The sequence below is a fragment of the Tenebrio molitor genome, chromosome 5 (genome assembly GCF_963966145.1).
Source record: "Tenebrio molitor chromosome 5, icTenMoli1.1, whole genome shotgun sequence".
Lineage (NCBI taxonomy): Eukaryota > Metazoa > Arthropoda > Insecta > Coleoptera > Tenebrionidae > Tenebrio > Tenebrio molitor.
Window position 1 is genome coordinate 10,976,320 of NC_091050.1, and position 19,371 is coordinate 10,995,690.

The window sequence follows — 19,371 nt, forward strand, 5'->3', positions numbered from 1 at the left end:
TTTTTATTTTAAACGTTACTTCTTAAAATATTTGGTCAAAAAGATAGAAATCTAAAAAAAAGTAAAAAAAACCCAAAGCAAGATATTTTGCATTTTTCAAAAATATCCGTCCTTTCAAAATTATTTGGTGGTTGTGCTACAATTGAAACGTTTAAAAATTTTTGCGAATAAGGCATAACAGGCTTAAATCTTAAATTCCCTTATAAATTTTATGTTATTTAAAAACAATTTTTTTCCCACATTAATATGCGATAGAAAGTTTTCCATATTTCTAAATTGGAGTTATTTGTTTGTTTAATAAAATGTTTGATATTTTAACCCACTTTTGTGAATCAACCAGAAATAAACCAGAAATTGTTTTTTTTTTCTAGTTTCAAAAGTCACGTTCAAATAAAATCCGCTTTGCGGAGAGAAACGAACAATTAAATATTTAAACTGAACCCTTTAACAAGTTGTGCAAAAATTTTGAACCCAAGAATCGAGATAATGAAGCCTGAAATTAAACGCTGAAAACCGCAACTCCGGCTCCATTAATTAATATTCAAGAAAATCGACTTGAGAGTTTTCAGTTTACGATATTTAAACCGCAAACTTAAAATTACACAGCTCGTTTGATATTTTATTGTCCATACAATAATTCACACAGTTATTTTCTTGGGAGGAATAGTGTGCCGACAAAGATATCTTGCAATTTAATTACATACATGCAAGCCATGCAATTACACATATAAAAAGTAAAAGAATCTCAACTAACTGAACAAAAAGTAAAAAACAGAAAAAATTAAATATAAGGCATAACCAAGAGTCAGTTTATAATAATACATAATGAGAATTTACATTTTATTAAAAAACAACAGAAACAGAAAATAATTCCTTTTAGTGGAAATTGGAAATGTAATGAAAAATGTTTAAATTAATACAAAAACATCTTCCTTACATGGAAAACAACTTACTTAAGTTAGGTACATTTAGGTTTACTTTTCCCATTTTAGTATAGTTAATAATAGCAACTTATGCAACAAGTGCATAAAGTAGTACTTTTTTTACAATTGGAAAGTTTGACCGCACGCACAATAGACAAGTGCGCCAATCCCACGAGTGAAAAAGACACTTTACACATCAGTTCCGTACAATTTTTTTTGTACGACTGTCCGCAGTCAGAAAAACAATCAACATGAAAATGCATATTTAAAATTTAACGTTTCTAAAGCCAACACGGCCTGACAACTTCAATTGTTCTCAACGCACTCTTATGATTCGGCTATTTCAGTGCATCCATTTGCGTAACGGCACTTTTTTTTAACCCTTTTCACTATTAACAAAAACGGATGTTTTACGCATTAAAAGTATGTAGTACAAAAAGTACAATCTTTTCAATACTGGTATAAAATATAATAAATAATAGATAATATTCAATATTGTAGTATTTTTCAACCTCCATCACTGTTGAATTTTTTTTACCCAAGTAATTCTTCCAGCAATTCTATTATTAAAAAAATATACAAAACTCAAAAAATACCCGTAGCAAATTTACCAATTAACCTACGATGGGAATCACCGCCTTTATCGTTTATCTGTCCTTTTGTTTTTAAGACTGCTCTATTTTGGTTGTCCCAATAACAACATTTACATTTTTACGAGACTACTGATAACTGTTTTCAGTATTTTAAGTCCACCCATTACGACAAAAACGTTATGCGAATGCAACATCATTTCCTTAACAGATACATAATAAAAACAGACACAAAAGCTTTCAGGAAGAGATAATCTGTGAGATTTTCTATCTGCTGACTGGAAAACTGCTAACTGGCGATTTTTACACGAAATTGCCCCATCAACTTTTATACGAGCCTGCAACAAGCAATTCCTCTAGTTCTAGCACTGAAAACGCGCTTTTCCTCGAAACTAGTTACGATCCCCGGGAATGCTAATTCGCGGCAGTTTAATTTTACCGCTCGCAAAGTTTCCCTGTTTACGGTTGATTTTCAGAGCTTTTGAGCTTTCACATCGACAATTAAAAAATTTCGTGCGACCTTTCGGCGCTTCCAGTCGACTTGCATTCTCACGCAAAACACTTTCACAGTTCTTGACCTTTTCCGATGATCACGGCACCGGATCCATCTAGCACAAAGACGACCAAATGCCAACAGTCGAGCTTCCTGCTGGTGAATTCGATCCGCCATTAAAATAATCCGCATATTTATTTTGACACGGCCAATTAGCTCCGGGCATCTGTACGGCACGACGGGCCACATGTGGTTTCCATTTTTTAAATTCGATCCCCCGCGTAGCTCGTAGAAGAGCTAGCATGTTTCGGGGCCCGGAAAACCCAAAAAAGACATTAATCAGTCGTCGGTGGTAATTTCTCCGGGGGAGCCCTGCAGGAAAAAAAAGGATTATCCGCGACCAGGTGAAACGAACAAATTTCCTTTGTTGCGACTGTCACCTGTCCACTTTTCCCGTTTTTATCCGTCGCTGAAACCGTCATTTTTCAGCGAATTTCCTCCACCTGTGGTGTCGCCCGCTCCGGACCGACGCAATTTCCAGGAGGGCGTTCGACACCATAACGGATAGCGTGGATGGGAGAGATAGGGTTGGATATATCGGGGATATAACCGCAGAGCTACGGCGCACACATTTGAATACCGAGCTAACTTTGTCATAGATGTATGTTAAATGGTTTATGCAACAGTAAACTCCATCTAACCGACGGCGTACACTCCCGACGCCAAGTTGTCACCCAACTCCCGCACCCGAACTGATAAGGACCGGGGACACGGCCAAACTTGCTAACTTTACAGCTCACGGAGTTCTTTGCCGTGTTTACCGGGGACTAAACTACTCGACAAATAAAAAGTTGCCGGTGCAATTGCAAAGGAGTTGCCGTCGTACTCCCAGTCTGGAAGCTTCGCGCTCATCGAGATGTTTATGGAAATAAACTTGCACAATTCGATTTCGTCGACGGGAACAAATCTCGGATTAAAAGCTCTCGATATTGAGCAGCAAAATTGATTTCGGTGCAGGAGGGCTCCAAGAAGTCGGCACGGACCGTCGAAGCTCGCACTAAGATGCAACTTGAGCCACAGAACTTTGCAGGAGAGGGTTTTCGACTGGAAAATGTTCTCATTAAGTCGTTGAGATAGAAATTAGCAAAGTTTACGACAAAAAGTCGTACTTCTTATACTTCAAAATCTGTTGAACAGGAAAATCAAAGAAATCTACTCCACAGTTGAATAGTTACTACTATTCAATTATCGTAGAAAATTTTCTATAGCAAAAATAAAATATTCTTAATTAATACAAAAAACTGCAGAGAGATGTAGCTCGTCAATTCCAAGTGAAAATACAGGGTGTTATTGAAAGTTGTACAGATATTTTAACCACGAGTTACTGGCTTCATGTAGAACTCGGAACTCTAAAAAATTCTATTTTTTTTTAATTGCTTTTGGTCTTCTACGTTGTCAAACAACCTCGTAGGTAAAATTTCGACACATTTTAAAAATACACCCTGTATATCATATTTTATAAAACGTACACCAATGCGGTTTCCTTGTTTTAAAGCATATTTCCTATTGGTTACTTCGCATTGGCGTACATTTTATAGAATATAATATACAGGGTGTATTTTTAAAATGTGCCGAAATTTTACCTACGAGGTTGTAGGACAACGTAGAAAACTAAAAGCAATTTTAAAAAATTGTAGCTCAAAAAATTAATGTCATTTTATTTTTAGATATTTTTTCCGAGTTCTACATGAAGCCAGTGGCTCGTGGTTAAAATATCTGTACAACTTTCAATAACACCGTGTATAATAGCAATATAAAATTTAAGATATAAATGAAATGCATAGAAAGGCTCTCTCAAGGTAGAGCTAAAAAAAAAGACAATGTTCGAAACAACATAAAGCTCAGCCAGACAGAATATTTAAAAAAAAGTATTGCACAATTTATCATCAAAAATTCTTGAATTTGTTAAAGAATATGCTGCTTCTCATAACTCAAAAACCATTCCAAGTTTCAAAGACAGACAGAAGAGACAAATTGAAGACCCTTTGCATCAAAGAAAAAAATAAAAGAAGACAGAAGAATTTAGTAAAGTTTTCACATCATTACACCCCCCCCCCAGTCGTCCTCAGGTACCCCCAATTCCAATGTTTTTAATTAAATGATACCCTACATTATTAATGATAATGGCGAATTATGAAATTATCCTTTCTTCTGATAAGACTGAGTTGATCGTCCCTTTGACACAGAAATTTTTAATTCTATTGTATCTGACGCAAGTACAGTACAATTAGGACTATACGGAACTCGTTCCTGATTCCACTTGTCAGTAGAAGTGTTGGATTCTTTCATGGGCTGTGACCTTGGAAATATCTGCGCGAAGGCGGAACGATAAACTAGAGAACAATTTGTAAATGAAGCTGAAAACGTCGACTACTTTAGCAACGCGGAAAATTTCAGAGGAACACTATCTCCTTTTAGAGACGTCTACGAGACGAAACTGACGTAACGAATGTCGATGATTTGGGCAGATATGACTCATAGCCCATGAGAAAATCCAGCACCTCTACCTACTGAGAAAAGAAAATCGTCCGTCCGAAAGCGTGGTAAAAAAATTCGTGTCGTTTGTTGGAATATGAAAGGGTTTTTTGTGTGGCACTTTTCCGGAAAGCTCGCCGGAACCGGTTCGGAGCTTAACGCGAGACCGGTTCGGTTGGAAATTTCTATATTCAGGTGGAGAAGTTCGTCGCCGAGCGATTTTTATCATTTAATTAACTTGGGAGTTGTGAACAGAAAACGTCAGAATATCCCCTTAACCAGATTGTATTCATTCCGACGGAAACGTGAATCCTCCTATCGGCAAAATTCGCATTGTTTCGAGGCAGACAGTCGCTTCCATCCGGGAATGTACACATGTAGTAGCTCGGCTTGATAACATTATGATGAATTGCACGACATCACAACCGCGTTTTAGATCGCACAACCAGTTTACAGAATTGAAATTGACTTCCTAAAGTGTTACATTGAAAATTACACGTGGCTGAACATCAAACCCGATTACGGGATGCCGACCATTATTACAGTAATTTATGTAAAGAATACCAAAGCAATTAATAACCGGGAGAGAGATAACGCGTATACACAAGAATTTATATTGAGCTTTAATGTCCTCCATAAATTATTCCGCACGGAATTAAAACTTTTCAACTATCTATCTGTAGTTGATATTCGTTGCGGTCGGGCGGAAGCGAATTGCACATTTGATTTGTGTTTCCTCCGCGTACAGACGACTTCGATGTCTTCTGTCTCTCAGAAACGCAACACGGACGTCAAATTTTACGCCGAACGCCTTCATCAATATTGATTAGGAACTAAGCGCCAACTCTTCTGCAAACCGTCAACAATGCCACGCGTCTCGCCTCCCAAGCACCCCCCGAGGCTCGCGGGAGGACAACCTTTCCCATTGCGGAACCGTCTTGCTCAATTCTTTTTCCCACTCGATGCTCCGGGAAGCTCGCGGAATTATAAGGCGGTGCAACCGACGAGAAATTTTGCTCGCATGCAGTGCGCATTGCCAGAGGTTGCATCACATTTCTATGATGAGAATTCATACTTTCTTGCTGGCAAAGTACGAAACGATCCGTTCCCGACGTCTTTCATTGTTGAACAACAACGGACCGTCTGGGGCTCAAAAAGTCAATTACCGGGATCCAACCGCGATCGAGCGGACCCAAATCGGGCGACCGCAGGGTCTTCTTTCGCGCCGCTTTCGTCGAAGCAACAGTTTAGCCGAAGTGCGCCCCGAGGGGGCCCATTTGCTCCATCTAAGACCCAAACTCGCCGCCCGATTTAATTTGCATGGAATTTTTCGCGAGCCGGCCATACATTATCCGAATTGTCGGGCGCGGACGCACGAACTCTCTAATTTGACATTAAATAATTGTGGCGATTACAACAATTGACCAACTTGCATAATAAAACTCTTAAAACTACCACACTTGATTTAATTAAGTTAATCAAACCACTTTGCAGTCGCCATTAATTTAATAACCGTTCATCTCGAGCTGCGTTTCAGATAAGCACATTTAAATATGAACGCCGTTAAAAACGGACATCAACAAATTAATACCGACGTGTAGACGATTAACGAGAGATTACTGAACGGACACGGGAAAAAATAAACGTCGACAAGGATTCTGTGGGCGCAAAGGAAAAACGTCGTGAATTAAGCGCGGGGATCTAAATAAAGAAAAAGTACCGGTCGTAAGGGAAGGCGGCCGTGAGAATGCGGGATTTTTTTGCATGGGGCATTAATAATTTGCCGCAATTTTCTATAATAAACAAAATGAGTGTGAGAGATGACGAAGAGGCGTAAAAGACTATGTCAAGATGAAAGGAGCGGGCGGGGCGATGCTTGTCAGGCAAATTGGGAAGCGCTGAAATACTAAACTTGAAATATGTTGGAAAGCCCCCGCGTTCATGTGTGCAGCGCAACATAATAATTATTCGTAACATTGAGAAACTTAATCGTGAACGAAACGGTTGGAAAAATTTGTAATTGTCGGGTTCGGTAAACGTGAACACAAACTTCGTTATAGAGTTTTTAAAAGAAGGTAAGAGACGAAGTTAGGACAAAAAAAACTAATTCCTATCATCAAGGAACGTAAAGCGATAGTTTTATTAAATTAGAACAATCGACGTTTAATCTGTAGAACGGCTAGTCCCTTTTGGGCTAATTTATTTTACCCTCCGGTATTCCACAGCGCACTAAATCGGGACCCATTCTAGAGGTGTCTCAAAATTCGCCAATTTCGAATTCAGAGCGTGGTAGGGAAGACCCAGTGGAGCTCGAAAAAAAAATCTCTTTTCTTGAAGCTGATATAAGCACTTTCATTTTGTTCTATACATAGCAGCCTTCATATCCACAGTGAAAAAATACTATTCTAGCTACGTTACCGTTCCATTTTAAGAAAAATTGCAAAAAATATTTTTTTTCTACTAGAGTTTGGAAAACTTCAACATTGTAATACTAATTTGAGTTAGGAAAACTGAAAAATTTCCTACTAAGGGCGGAAATAATATTTCAACACTAATAGTTCAATTTTGGTCGTTTCCTGGGATACGTAACGTAAAAACTGGTATTTAATTGAGACAAAAGCTTAAACGCCTTCACAATTTTTCATTAATAAATTGTTTCTCTATGGTAACGAAATCAGAACAATTTTGATTTCGCTTTTTAATTTAGAAATAATTAATAGTACATTAAAAATATCCAAATTTTATGTATTTTCCAAACTCCAGTAGAAAAAATCATGTGTGCAATTCGTAGGAAAAGTGTTTTTCCGTACTCGACGCGTTTTTAATCTCGACTTCGTCTCGATCAAAAATCCCGCATCTCGTACGGAAAAAAGTCACTTTTCCTAACTTATTGTACAAATAGCTATTTACTCCAAAGTAAAACTATTCTTCAAAAAATTTTTTACAATCATCTACACCATAAATAACAATAAACACTGAACTTTTCAGTCTGTTTTTGAAGAAAACGCATTTCAAAGAGTGCACCTTCAGACCAATGTATCTTTGTGGGGGAAGTCCCGATTTTCTTTTATTTCCATATTTGAACTACTGAAGTGATCCCCTACAACGCTCCGAATTCGGAATTCGCGAATTTTGAGACACCCTGTATTTCAGTTTTTATACAAGGTGTGTCAGAATTCCGACGCAAAACTTTCAGGGCTACTTCTATGATCAAAAATAAGCATAAAAGTCTTAATACATATGGGGTCAAAAACGCTTAGTTTGCGAGATAATCAACAAACAAACGTAAAAACAATTACGATCTGAATCCCTTGATTTTGAAATTTTGACAATTTTTGTAAATTGTACATTGCATCTTTTTATTTTTGTACGTTTCATCAATAAATTCCACCCGATTACTTTTGTTGCTGGTAAAACTTTTTAATCGATTATCTCGCAAACCAAGCATTTTTGACCCCATATGTATTAAGAGTTTTATAATTATTTTTTATTATAGAATCAGCCCTGAAAGTTTGTCGGTGTAATTCTGAGACACCCTGTATAAACGGACCCACTTATTTGATCTTTCGAGCAAAACTGCAATTAATTATACTTATAGCGTGTTACTTAACGTGCAAAACGTAACACCATTACAGAGAAACGTAATGACTACGTAATAATTAATAACAAAAACGATTCTCCTGATTTACTCGTAATTCGGTTACTCAATACAAAAATACCTCGACATTTTGCTCACTCTGATGATGCATTTATTTCACAATGAACGATTTACAGGTTCCGTAATACTGTTGACAACATTATGAGAGTAGGTACTAGTTTAGATCCAACGCAAATGTAAGCATTATGAAAATTTTCTGTATTACGTAAAACATGCATCTACATGTATTTTCTTAACATTTCCATTTTTTACTTGTCACATTTGTTTGCATATTCCATTCGACAACATTAAGCTCATTATACATATTGTGCAGGTATTTTCGAAGATGAAACGCGACAAATAAATGATTGCCACTGGAATTTGAAAAGAAAGCGATAATATTACAAAATTATCATTCTCGAGTTGAAAGAGCGAACAGGTGATATATTTTCAGCGTCACTTGAATCTGTGGGAACCTTTGTGTGAGCCACCCGGTGTAGGCCCAAGGTGTGTTCGAATAAAGGATGATAAATACTCATCTGCCATCAATCTGTTTATTGAATTATTAAATCGAGACACGGACAGGTTCTTCTGGTCCTCGATCCACGTATCCGCCGTGGCGGCAACGAATTAATTAAAATCGTGTAATTCATCATTTTTATTATCGAAAGGGGGCACCGGTTCATCGTTGCCATTCAGTCCCGACGTCACAAACGCGTACGATTGATTATTTCGAATCGTAATAGACACGAACCGTCGAAGAATGGAGACGTCAAAAGGGGGTCCCGCGACAACCGTGATCGATCACTCTTCCGGGCGGGTCTCGGTTTTAATTAATTAAAAAAATATTTGTCGTCGACCGATTACGGCCGAATAAGTTCGCGAGTCGTGATTAAAACGGGACAAAGACAAACAGCGAGTCTGCAGGTAACGACGTCATCGCAATCCGGGGATGGGCGAAATATCTTCAATCCTGCGGAGCGGTATTAATCCAGCCTCCTGTCATAATTCATGTCACTCATACCCGGTGGCGTTTCCGGCCTGGAACAGGGGAGGTCCAAAACACATGAATTCCTATTGTTCGGAACGCTTTCACGCCGTTAAATTTTCAACGCCAGAAATCATTACAAAGGATAATTATTCTACCATGATTTCTGGCAAACAGTTTTCCGAGTTTGTATATAAATTGGCCAGGAATTAAACGGTCCGTTACAATGTTAATTAATTGTTTTCAACTAATTGTTGGCCTCGCTATTAATTATCGGCATTTAAATTTTAATACGGATGGCTAATGGGACCGCCTGATTTGTTGCCCATCCGAAATAATTATAAAGCCCGATTGTGTTGGTGCTGTCCTCGTAAATAATAGTTCGGGACTATTGTTTTGCTGCGGTTTTAATTCCCTATATTTTGCCGGAAGATTTGCTGGAAATCCGGAGCGGCGGACAATGCAACAAAACAGTTCCGGACAATGGCGTGCGGCGATTTTTCCCGAACGCTCTCTCTGACCCCCTAATTAATCTAATTCGGCGGCGAATTCGTCTAACGTGGTGACAGCTTCGCAGATTAGTGTAGATAAGCCGGAAAAAGTGATCCTGCGATGGTCCTGTCAGGATAAATTGCGAGGCGTCGGTCCGCCGGCCTGTCACTCGCATAAATATTACGCACGCTGACAGTTAATAATTATCAGCGTCAGGGCTGGCACCAGGGGGGCCGCACGGGCGCCGGATTCTTGAATAATGTGCGAAAAATGACGCCCTCATTATGCTCATTTTAGAAGTTAAACGAGCTTTGGCGCCTCGAGCGTCACTCGTTCAGAATTCGCTCTCCTTTTTGTTTATGTTTAATTAGATGAGAGCGCTTAACTGAACGCCGTTTCGTCCTGGACGAGTTTATTGTGTTGTCCTCTCGGCGATCCGTCCGAAATGGGTAATTTCTCCGGCTTTATCGAATCTGGAGCCCGTCAAAATTTCTTTTGTCCGCGAGAGAGAGAGAGTTAAAATTTGGACTTTGTCGCGACCGTTTTTCTAATTAAATTTCAACCAATTAGGGGTGGAGTGGATAAAAGTGAGTAATTGCGATTTCAGCTCCGGGCTCGGTAATCGAAGTCGAGTGATACAGGCTTGGCGAAAAGGCGGGGCGCGTCGCTCAAGAATTTCACCTCCGGGAGCTTTGCAAATTTAATTTACTTACTTTAATCTATTTATAACACAACACGGGAAGCGGTTCTTAGTGTGTAATAATAGTAATAACAATTAGACGAGGTTATTATAAATGGCTTTGCCCGAAAGCTGATCGGGGCTGAGTGAGCTTCTCGGAAACAATCAAATAAATGTGGAACGGGATTAACAATTAATTATTATAATTGATTTCGGTAAACGCATTAAAGGTAATATCCTCGACTGGCACTAAATAATGCGGGGTTGTGAACTGCATAGTTAGCATTAATTACATTCATTACTACTGTGCAATCAAAAAAATAAATAAATCCAATAAGCCACGACTGTCATGGTAGAGTTGACAGTTAATGCATTTGACAACCGTCATTAGACGTTAGAGGACTTAAATATTTTTTTTGTTCGACACTGTCAGAATTTCAGAATTTTCTCCTGTGTGAACGGATTTTGATAAATTTGACAACTTGTCAAAACGAAACGTCAAGCTAATTTTAAAGGTTTTCAGCGATTTGGAGCCTTTGGGGGGCTCGTCGAACAAAAAAACGTTGTATTCAACTCGTTCTTGTGTAATTTGGGGTTTTTTTTGGCACTCGTGGACCTTTAAAACTCATTTCACTCGAGTTTTAAACTGGCCCACTCATGCCAAAAAAAGCCCAAATCACACAAACTCGTTAAATAAACTACTATTTTTTTAACTCACTACCTTCAAAATGACATTTGGCAACCGACAGTCAACCGCGAACGTAGATTTCGCGCACTAGTGTTTCAAAATGATCCAAAAAGCAGTCGCCGTTTTGAGCATTCTGATAATAATAAAATCTGGTATACAAAACGCCATTTCTCCAATTTAGATGTTGAAAATTACGAAATAGTGAACATAAATCGCTATTGATTCGATTGATCGATTGACACTTTGGCAAGCGCATGGACAAGCGCCATCTATGTATTCAAAGGATACATCACAAATCAGACATAATGTTGTCTCAAAAAATACTGTTCAAACTTCGATGCGCGAAGAGCTATTCGGCACATTCGCACAAATAAAGCACGAGCGACGAAGGGGCGAGTACCTCAAATATGTAAGGCGCGAAAAATGTCTTCTCGCACTCGGTTCGTAACTATTACGACACGTTAAATATTTATCTAATGAATGATTGGTACGAATGTCGTCACATTTGACTGAAATTTGATACTTATACTGTACGATAAAAAAAGAGATAAGGGGCGGCTATGGAAAACAAAATCTCTGAAAACGTGCGGCGTAACTTAATATACTGCCACTTGTCAATTGTGACATTTGTTTGAAGTTTTTACGTAAATTTGCATTGAAAATGGTTTTCACACCAAATATTATAACAACTTTAAGTGTTGGATTTTCCGCATGAATTTGTATTTGTATTTTCTAACCTCTCTTCAACACCGCTATTAGTATGATGTTCGAAACTAAAATTTTGCATTTAATTTGGTAGTAAAAGTGTCTGTTGAATTAGGTTATGGTTTATAAGTTTGAGGTTATAAATAGCGTCAATGTCTAGCGCATTGTTGTCAGTTTTACTAGTTAGAAAAATACTCAGACATCGTGGGAAATCAGCAACAGTCATGTTCATTTTGATAGGTCCGCATCTCAGGCACTTTAGTGACGGAAATCAAACAATGTCCAACGTTAAAAAAATTAATCATGGTCTCCCAATATGCACTTCGTCCCATATTCGTCGTCCCAGAAGCCCTGGGATTATATTTTCAACAATTCGAGGTTGCCCTTCCCTCTCCCACGAAGTCACTCAGATAACTCCTGTCTGTGACACCTTATTATCTTTTTTTTGTGTGAAAGCAATCAATCTTCGACTAGGTCTAGATAACCCCGAAACGCACTCAGTTTTGTGACAACGTGCACCGTCCTGTTAAAATACAAGTAACGTATCCTCTCGGATATGGTTCCAAATTGGACAATAATTTTTTTCCCAGCTCTCGTCCTTCGAATCTAAGTAAAATCTTTTCAGATTTTTTTTTTCATTGTTAAGAAGCAATTGTACAAAAGGTCATGGGAACACGATCCAAAAATCATAATCTCGGTAACCTTTCGCGATAAGAACTTTTATTAATTGGACCAGTTTCGTGATTTATTGGTGGTTGTGTTGTTCAACAAACTCGTTCTATGTTTGTGCGTTGACGTTTACAACAGAAATTGCAAGTACCTAACAAAAAACAATGTCTAAGAACGTAGTGTCCCGTCACAAAAGCCTAGAGAAAGTTGTAAAACTTTCTAAAGTAAAACTTCTACCACGGTATATTCCACAAAATAGTAAATTTTACCGTCAATTTTAACATTTCCTGGTTTTTATTGCACCCCATCCGAAAACAAACTCCTCTGCTGGTATTACTTCCGTGATGATCGATTTGAATTGGAAATGTCGCAAACTTTCTTTTCCTCTTTCCACACATTCAATTTAGATCTCTGCGTCTGCCACGGTCTTCACACCATATTTCCTGACGTCTTCACGAGAAAAATTGCATCCTGGTCTTTGATGAGTTAATAAAGTTGACGACTCTGTTGCGCACCCTGGAGGCATCCCTGCGAACTGGCTAAATCGAGGTAGGCCGTGAAATAACTTCCCCCGTTCTAAAGTACTTGACGAGTATTCTTGAGAGTGGAGAAACTCCAGATTTTTTTTTTAGTGACGTCTGGAAACCGTTTCGCAGCTTTGTTTATCCGAGCCGGTTGGCGGTGCAAAGCCGTGAAACCGCCCCCGATCGAGGTGTGAACGTGTGAAGAAAACATACTCGTCGAGATCTATAAGAAGTGAAAAAAGTGCAGGTGAACAAATAGACGGTGATGGACGTTTCGTGAGAAAATTAAGGCAAAATGTATTTCGAAAGGTTCGTGGAATCGTAAAAATAAATCGACAACCGTTAAAAGCTTTTCCGTGTGAAATTGTTGTAATGTTTTTACATAGTTCAGACCACACAAAAGTCATTACGAACGATTTCATATGCCGTGCACACATCCGTGCATTGCGCTCTCGCGAATCTCGACAGTTTTAAGGAAATCGTGAAGAGCCTGTGGAAGTTCGATGAGGTCACACGACCATCAATCGATTGAATAGCGTGTAGGATCTCAAGAAACGTCATCTGCGTCCGCACCAGGGCGACGGTGGAAGTGGTGTCATCATCAAGACGATAAAAGAAAATATCTTAATCCACACGAGAAGAAAATAAGTACGATTATTAATCGGAGCACTCGTTTCGGTAAAGTGGTATTGATGCAGTACCCTAGAAATCCAGAATCCAATCCGCGAAATTGGATTTCGCGGCCTGTTTTAGGTATGCGAAGTGCTCGTTTCGCGTACGGTTGCAAAAAACATTAGTAATTATGTGACAACTGTTTTGATACGTATTCTGATTGCCCAAATGCAAACTCGTAGATGATTAAGACACTTTCACACGTATCTCAAGAAACAAGAATTTCAAAACGTCAATAAATTAAAAACTAAAATTCTGAACGTCTTGTTTAATAAAAATATTTCATTTATCCAAATTTATCGTTTGAAATAAATTTAAAATTTTATTAATTATATGTTTTCATAATTTATAGCTCCTGATGAATGATTTATTATGTATTAGAAAATTCAATGTTGCAAATTTGTTTTCGATACTTTTTTAAACACGCTAAACGTATCAATTTTGAATGTTTACACTTACTTAAACATCATAGGTTTGATTTTACATTTGCAACTCGTAGACGTATTGCATCAAGTTCAGAAAACTATTAAAAAAATGTATTCTTTTGTGTGTCTGTTCGGCCTAATATTTCTTCGTGCATTTTTTTTAAACCTGGTAGCCATGACCTCCAGACAATCTGAAGTCACGGTATTGTAAAATCTGATCTTAATCAGATTTTAACGATTAATAACAGTGAAAAAGAATTTTTTACAAAATTGTGTACAGATCACTTTTCAGGTATGAGGCCGAAATTTGAAGCACGAGGCGTCAGCCAAGTGCTGCAAAACACGCCGAATACCTGAAAACTGACAGCGCACGAATATTGAATAATATTTTTCCTTCGCAAACTATCTTAACTGCTCTTCCACCTAAGTGTAATAATAGACGGTAGTAATTTGCACGAAAACCACCCCCTTAGTGCCGAAAATATCCGCGTACGCCCTCTTAACGAAACCTATTTGGTAACTAGTCGAACTCCTGCGGTGCCAATCGTGCTTTTTGGAACCCAGCTTAATTAGCTAAATAACAGCTTCACTGAATTGCACCCTGCATGCAGGGAGACGTGACGCATGTGTGTACGTGTGTGCGCTTGGCAGAACGTTAATTGCATGATGGATATCTGAGATAATGGCTTACACTCTCCTGTAATTATAGATTACTGTTTTAATGCCCCGTAATTATTTCAGCGTAAATCCAACTCCACAGGATGGCCATTTTTCTCCGATCTCCCCGTCGCCGTCCACCGTACGGGGGATGCGCTAATTATCGCGCCGACAACGAGAAATATCGCGACACTCACCTAGTGTGCAATTAAAAAACCAGTTCGAGAGCTTTTAATCACGGCCCCGGAGAAGGCACCTCCGCGTCCACTCTAATTTCGAGCCGTTAATCTTCTTTAAACGGGGCTGTTATTTAAAAATTGCTTAATATCCGAAATGCCCGAGGCGGTACGGCCGGTCTTATTCCGTTTTAACGCTCCAACAATCCGACTCCTTCTTCCAATTTGGCCGCCCACACGGAATCAAGTGCTTTTCAACGAATCTCTTTCGCGACTGGACTAAAAATAAACGTCAGACAAGACAAAAACGGTAACGACCGACCGCAAGAGGCCGTAAACGCAACCGGAGGATTAACGGCCCACAGAGAGATGACTTATCTGACGCTAAACACAGAGTGTGCCCGAAAAATGCCGAGGTAATGCGGGGTCGCGGCGCCCCCTGCGAGATTCATCGATGGGGGCGGCACAGCTCGATTGGCCGGTGCATCTTAATTGGAATTTTTCGGGTTTTGACGACTTCAAAGAGATCACACCCCAGCGAGGGGGTTGACGACGCGGGGTGCCGAGTCTCGAATAACGAGATCCCACCAGATAGTTTCCTTTGCTGCACATCGAATTTCCTCAACAAGAAAAAGTCCCTGGCAACAAATCCGGGTTCTTCGCTGGCACAAGTGAAAACTGCAAGTTCTCCGGTACGCGTTGTTTTGGTGAACCGCAAGAATCAATATCGATGCCGAACCGGTTGTTTTCTTTTCGTCGTTGTTTAATCAATCATCTTCGAAAGTCCCAAATTCTTTGTGGTTTTAAAAGTTTACGGCCAGTAATCCGGGTAGTCAAAGTTTAAACTGGATGCTTTTGTTCCTGGACTCCGGACGATCTCGTTACGAGAGAGCGAGCTCGTTTTCGACTTTGCGTTCAGATCGGGGCCCGGAAATTTCCGGATTTGTAAAAATAAAGACATTTCGGCTGGATGTGTTAAAAATGTTTCCGCAGCGGCAATTTTTTCGTTCCATTTAATCTTCCGGTTGATATGGATTGCCTAATGGAAGCCGAACTGTTATTTTTGTGGATTTGAAGAGTTTTTCGTAGATTCTATTGACACAACAGATTACAGGGTATTTGTAAAATTCGTCAAACAGGGATGTAGTACGCGGGTGATAAAAAATCCGGGACACGTCGACCGAGTTGTCTGTGATCGATTCGTTTCCCAGTTGTGACAGCTTATCAAAACACAAATGGAGCCGACTCCTCCGCGTTTTAAACTGATTGTGGGATTATTTTTGATCGGCGCAAATTTGCGAAATAATCGCCGCCACCCCCACCAGCGACCGTGGGCTGCCGACCCCGCTGGTCCACATCTAGCCAGACGTGATTCATTAAAACTGACAAACCTCCAGAAAATAAAAGAACGGAACGTCCGCCGGAGGTCAAATCTACTTGCCCTCAAAACAATAATTCTTTCTAGTTAACTTGGAGCGGTAGCAGCGGGGACGGTCATTATTCATCTCTTTGCATTGTGCAACGGTGGAAAAAATTTCGCCCGACGTCGCTGTGGGCGTCTCTAAATCAGCAAAAACACAAAATTTAAATCCAATTTGCATATTAAAGGATTAAAAATTCGGGAGTAGACGGCATAGCTTGGACCAATCGGGACCAGTCTGCTGTCTCTAGTTCAGACATTCTTGCGTCCGTTCTACTGTTTGCCTCTCGAGAGTGAATAAATTTTAGCGTGAGTTACGTAAATTACCTGCAAATAGGCACAGAACTATGTCCCATCGTTATTTAAATTAGAAGGGAAATGCGCCTCGTCTGTTACAGCAGAAATGTTTGTTAAGTCAAAGCTTTCGAAGCTTATTATAGCAAATTACTAGGAATTGTCAATTAGCCTGTTCGGCGAACATACACTGACATCGAGTATAATAACTGCGCTCTTTTGTATTCGGGGAAGCTACGTACTAGTACGTCTTTGTTTCAGCCAACCTTCGCTACCAAATGAAAAATCGAACGACCCATCGTTCAACGTTAATTTACCGAAACCCGAGAAGCTGGTACGAGTGACTGTTAACAAACCCGAATGAATGTTAATGAACGCGACGCCTTCAAGTTCAACAGAAAAAAAGAGCTACTCACAGGCGACATCGATGGTGGCCGATTGACTCTTGATGTTGCCCCTCCCGCTCCAGGCGTAGCACTCGCACTTGAACTTGTCGTTGCCGAAGAACTCCTCCACCATGTCGCGGGTCACGTTGGTCTCGGCTTCCATCATTCTCACCCCCGTTTGGGGGTCGACGAACTCGAAATTTGAAGTTTCCACGTTTTTTGCACCGTTACATTTGAAGTAGAGTTTGAGGGCGTACGCGGCGCGACACTTTAGGGTGGCCGGGCGGTTCTTCACCACGAAGGAGTCCTGAGGCTCCTCGAGGAAGATGGGCAGGGCGTCCGAGTTGAGGAGGAGGGACTCGTCGTGGTGGTCGGAGGTGGATTTCGTGGGGGTGTTGTCGTCGAGAAAGGGGCCGTCTGCAAGAAAAAAAAAGAAGATAAACCAGTGCAAAATTATTTTCCCTCTACTGTACTCTCTTTTGTAGGTATTTTACAGCGCTCAAACTAATCAGGCTCTCGGCTTCGCCTCGAACCTGAAACCTAGTTTTCGCGCTGTAAAACACCCCTACCGTACTCCAATGTAAATAACTACATATTTTGAATATTAAATTGTTTACTTGAATAAAATTGATCGTTAAAGAGATTTATACAAAATCTAGTATTGCTAAAGTTTGCAGCATCGTATTTTTGTGACTGTCTCCCTCCGCAAGGTCATAACTTTCTGCAAATGGATGTTAAAAATTTGGCCAGGATACTCCGGCAGAGGCGAATCGAAGACATTATCTGTGCATCGGCGATACGAAGGGCCGTAATTTAAAATTCAATTCCGTTTAGGCTTTGTTCCGAAGATGAAATACAAACATTTGCACAACACTGCTTCCAATGCATTTAAAACGGTTTTAAAAACTTTCAAGTCATTAACTATATTCGCATTAAAAGTGTATAGATGACGAAAAGTAATCACGGCGCTAAGGAGCAGAACGAAATAAACAAGCTGTTGGGGAATTGAGCTGTCTTCGCGAGGATTTATTCGTGCTTTTCAGCTTTTTTTCGATAATTATTAATGAACGACAAGCTCCCTGTGAACGGTCGACGATGGCGCGTTTGCTCTTTTATGGTCTAATTGCTTTTATGCCGCTGCAGAATGCCTTCAATTTCACGTACGTTTAGCATGATTGATACGGTGACTTCGAATAATGCCCTCCAGATAAAACGAGAACGGAACAGCCGGTCCGACTTTGCAAAGCGGTTTTCACGGATTGCTCTTCTTCCATCCAATTATATTCCTGCTAAAAGATTTGCGGTTTACCTGAAAAATCGTGCGGCGTTACGGATGAGTAATGAGGCTGCATGTAACCCATGGTTAAAATTTTCATCAACCATATGGGCGAAATTAATGGTCGAGTACGCGGCGCTTATTTGGAGTGAAGAAAAGGAGCCCTCGTAATTACAAACTTTCAAAAATACGCCGACACAAAATTTACAAAGCGTGAAACAGTCAGATCTTAACAAGTAATTTACTACACTGGTTTATAATTGCGAAATGGCAATATCGCATGATTACGTATAATAAAATTATGTTTGTTTAAGTTACGTCATTTAATGGTACTAATGTGACATAGGCGGGTACTTGATTTGTTGACCATATCTGCAAGTTTATCTTTGCAAAAATCATTATTAAAAACCTCCCCTCGATAATACGGCTGTGTCTGTTTCCTAAGTTTTTGTTGTATCTTCGAGAATGGAAAGAAATTGGGGTAAAATACTGGAAGCACTGAATAACATTAATGACGCGGAAAATACTGTAAATCGATAAAAAAAATTTACTGATTAGGAATTCAATTTAAAAAGACGACGAACAAGAAACGTACGAGCAAAAAAGAATTTGATTGATTTAAAAATTAACTTGATGGATCCATTAAGCCGAGTCGTAGTTGATGATTCAAAGTTCCAAAGAAATACTAAGCAAAATGCTTAATTTTATAACAGAATAATATAAATTATACATAAATTAACAACAACAAATCAGCAAAATATTCGTACAAGATTTAAAAGGTTAATATGTATTTATTCTTATTGATTATATTTTGTGAACAAAAAAAAAGGATTTGAAAAAGGTGGTTAAATCAAAGTACCTACATTGAAAAAATGGAATGTGGATGTTGAAAAGATTACTTTACCAAATTTATTCTTTTCCTGATGCAAAACCTCGGAAAATTGTCTGGCATTCATGAATAAATAATATTTTTGATACACGTCTATCCCACAAAATTTCAGTCAAATCCAAATCTGAATTTAGATTTTTTATTTCTTTACATTTAAAATACATTATGTATTTTTTATAAGTTATCAAGGTAAAAAAGGAGTGGCACCGTGTTGCAAAATATTATGGTATGGCCATTGACCATTTGGTGGATT

The 19,371-nt window shown here is 39.2% G+C and overlaps 1 protein-coding gene across 6 annotated transcripts in view; it reads right to left on the bottom strand.

The window, feature by feature from the left end:
* unc-5 overlaps positions 1-19,371 on the bottom strand; it is a 156,531-nt gene that overhangs the window by 65,397 nt on the left and 71,763 nt on the right. For all 6 annotated transcript variants that reach the window (XM_069047147.1, XM_069047148.1, XM_069047149.1 and 3 more), the window contains one exon: positions 16,984-17,370. In XM_069047147.1, the coding sequence (XP_068903248.1) occupies positions 16,984-17,370 (387 nt within the window). The remainder of the gene's footprint in view (positions 1-16,983; positions 17,371-19,371) is intronic.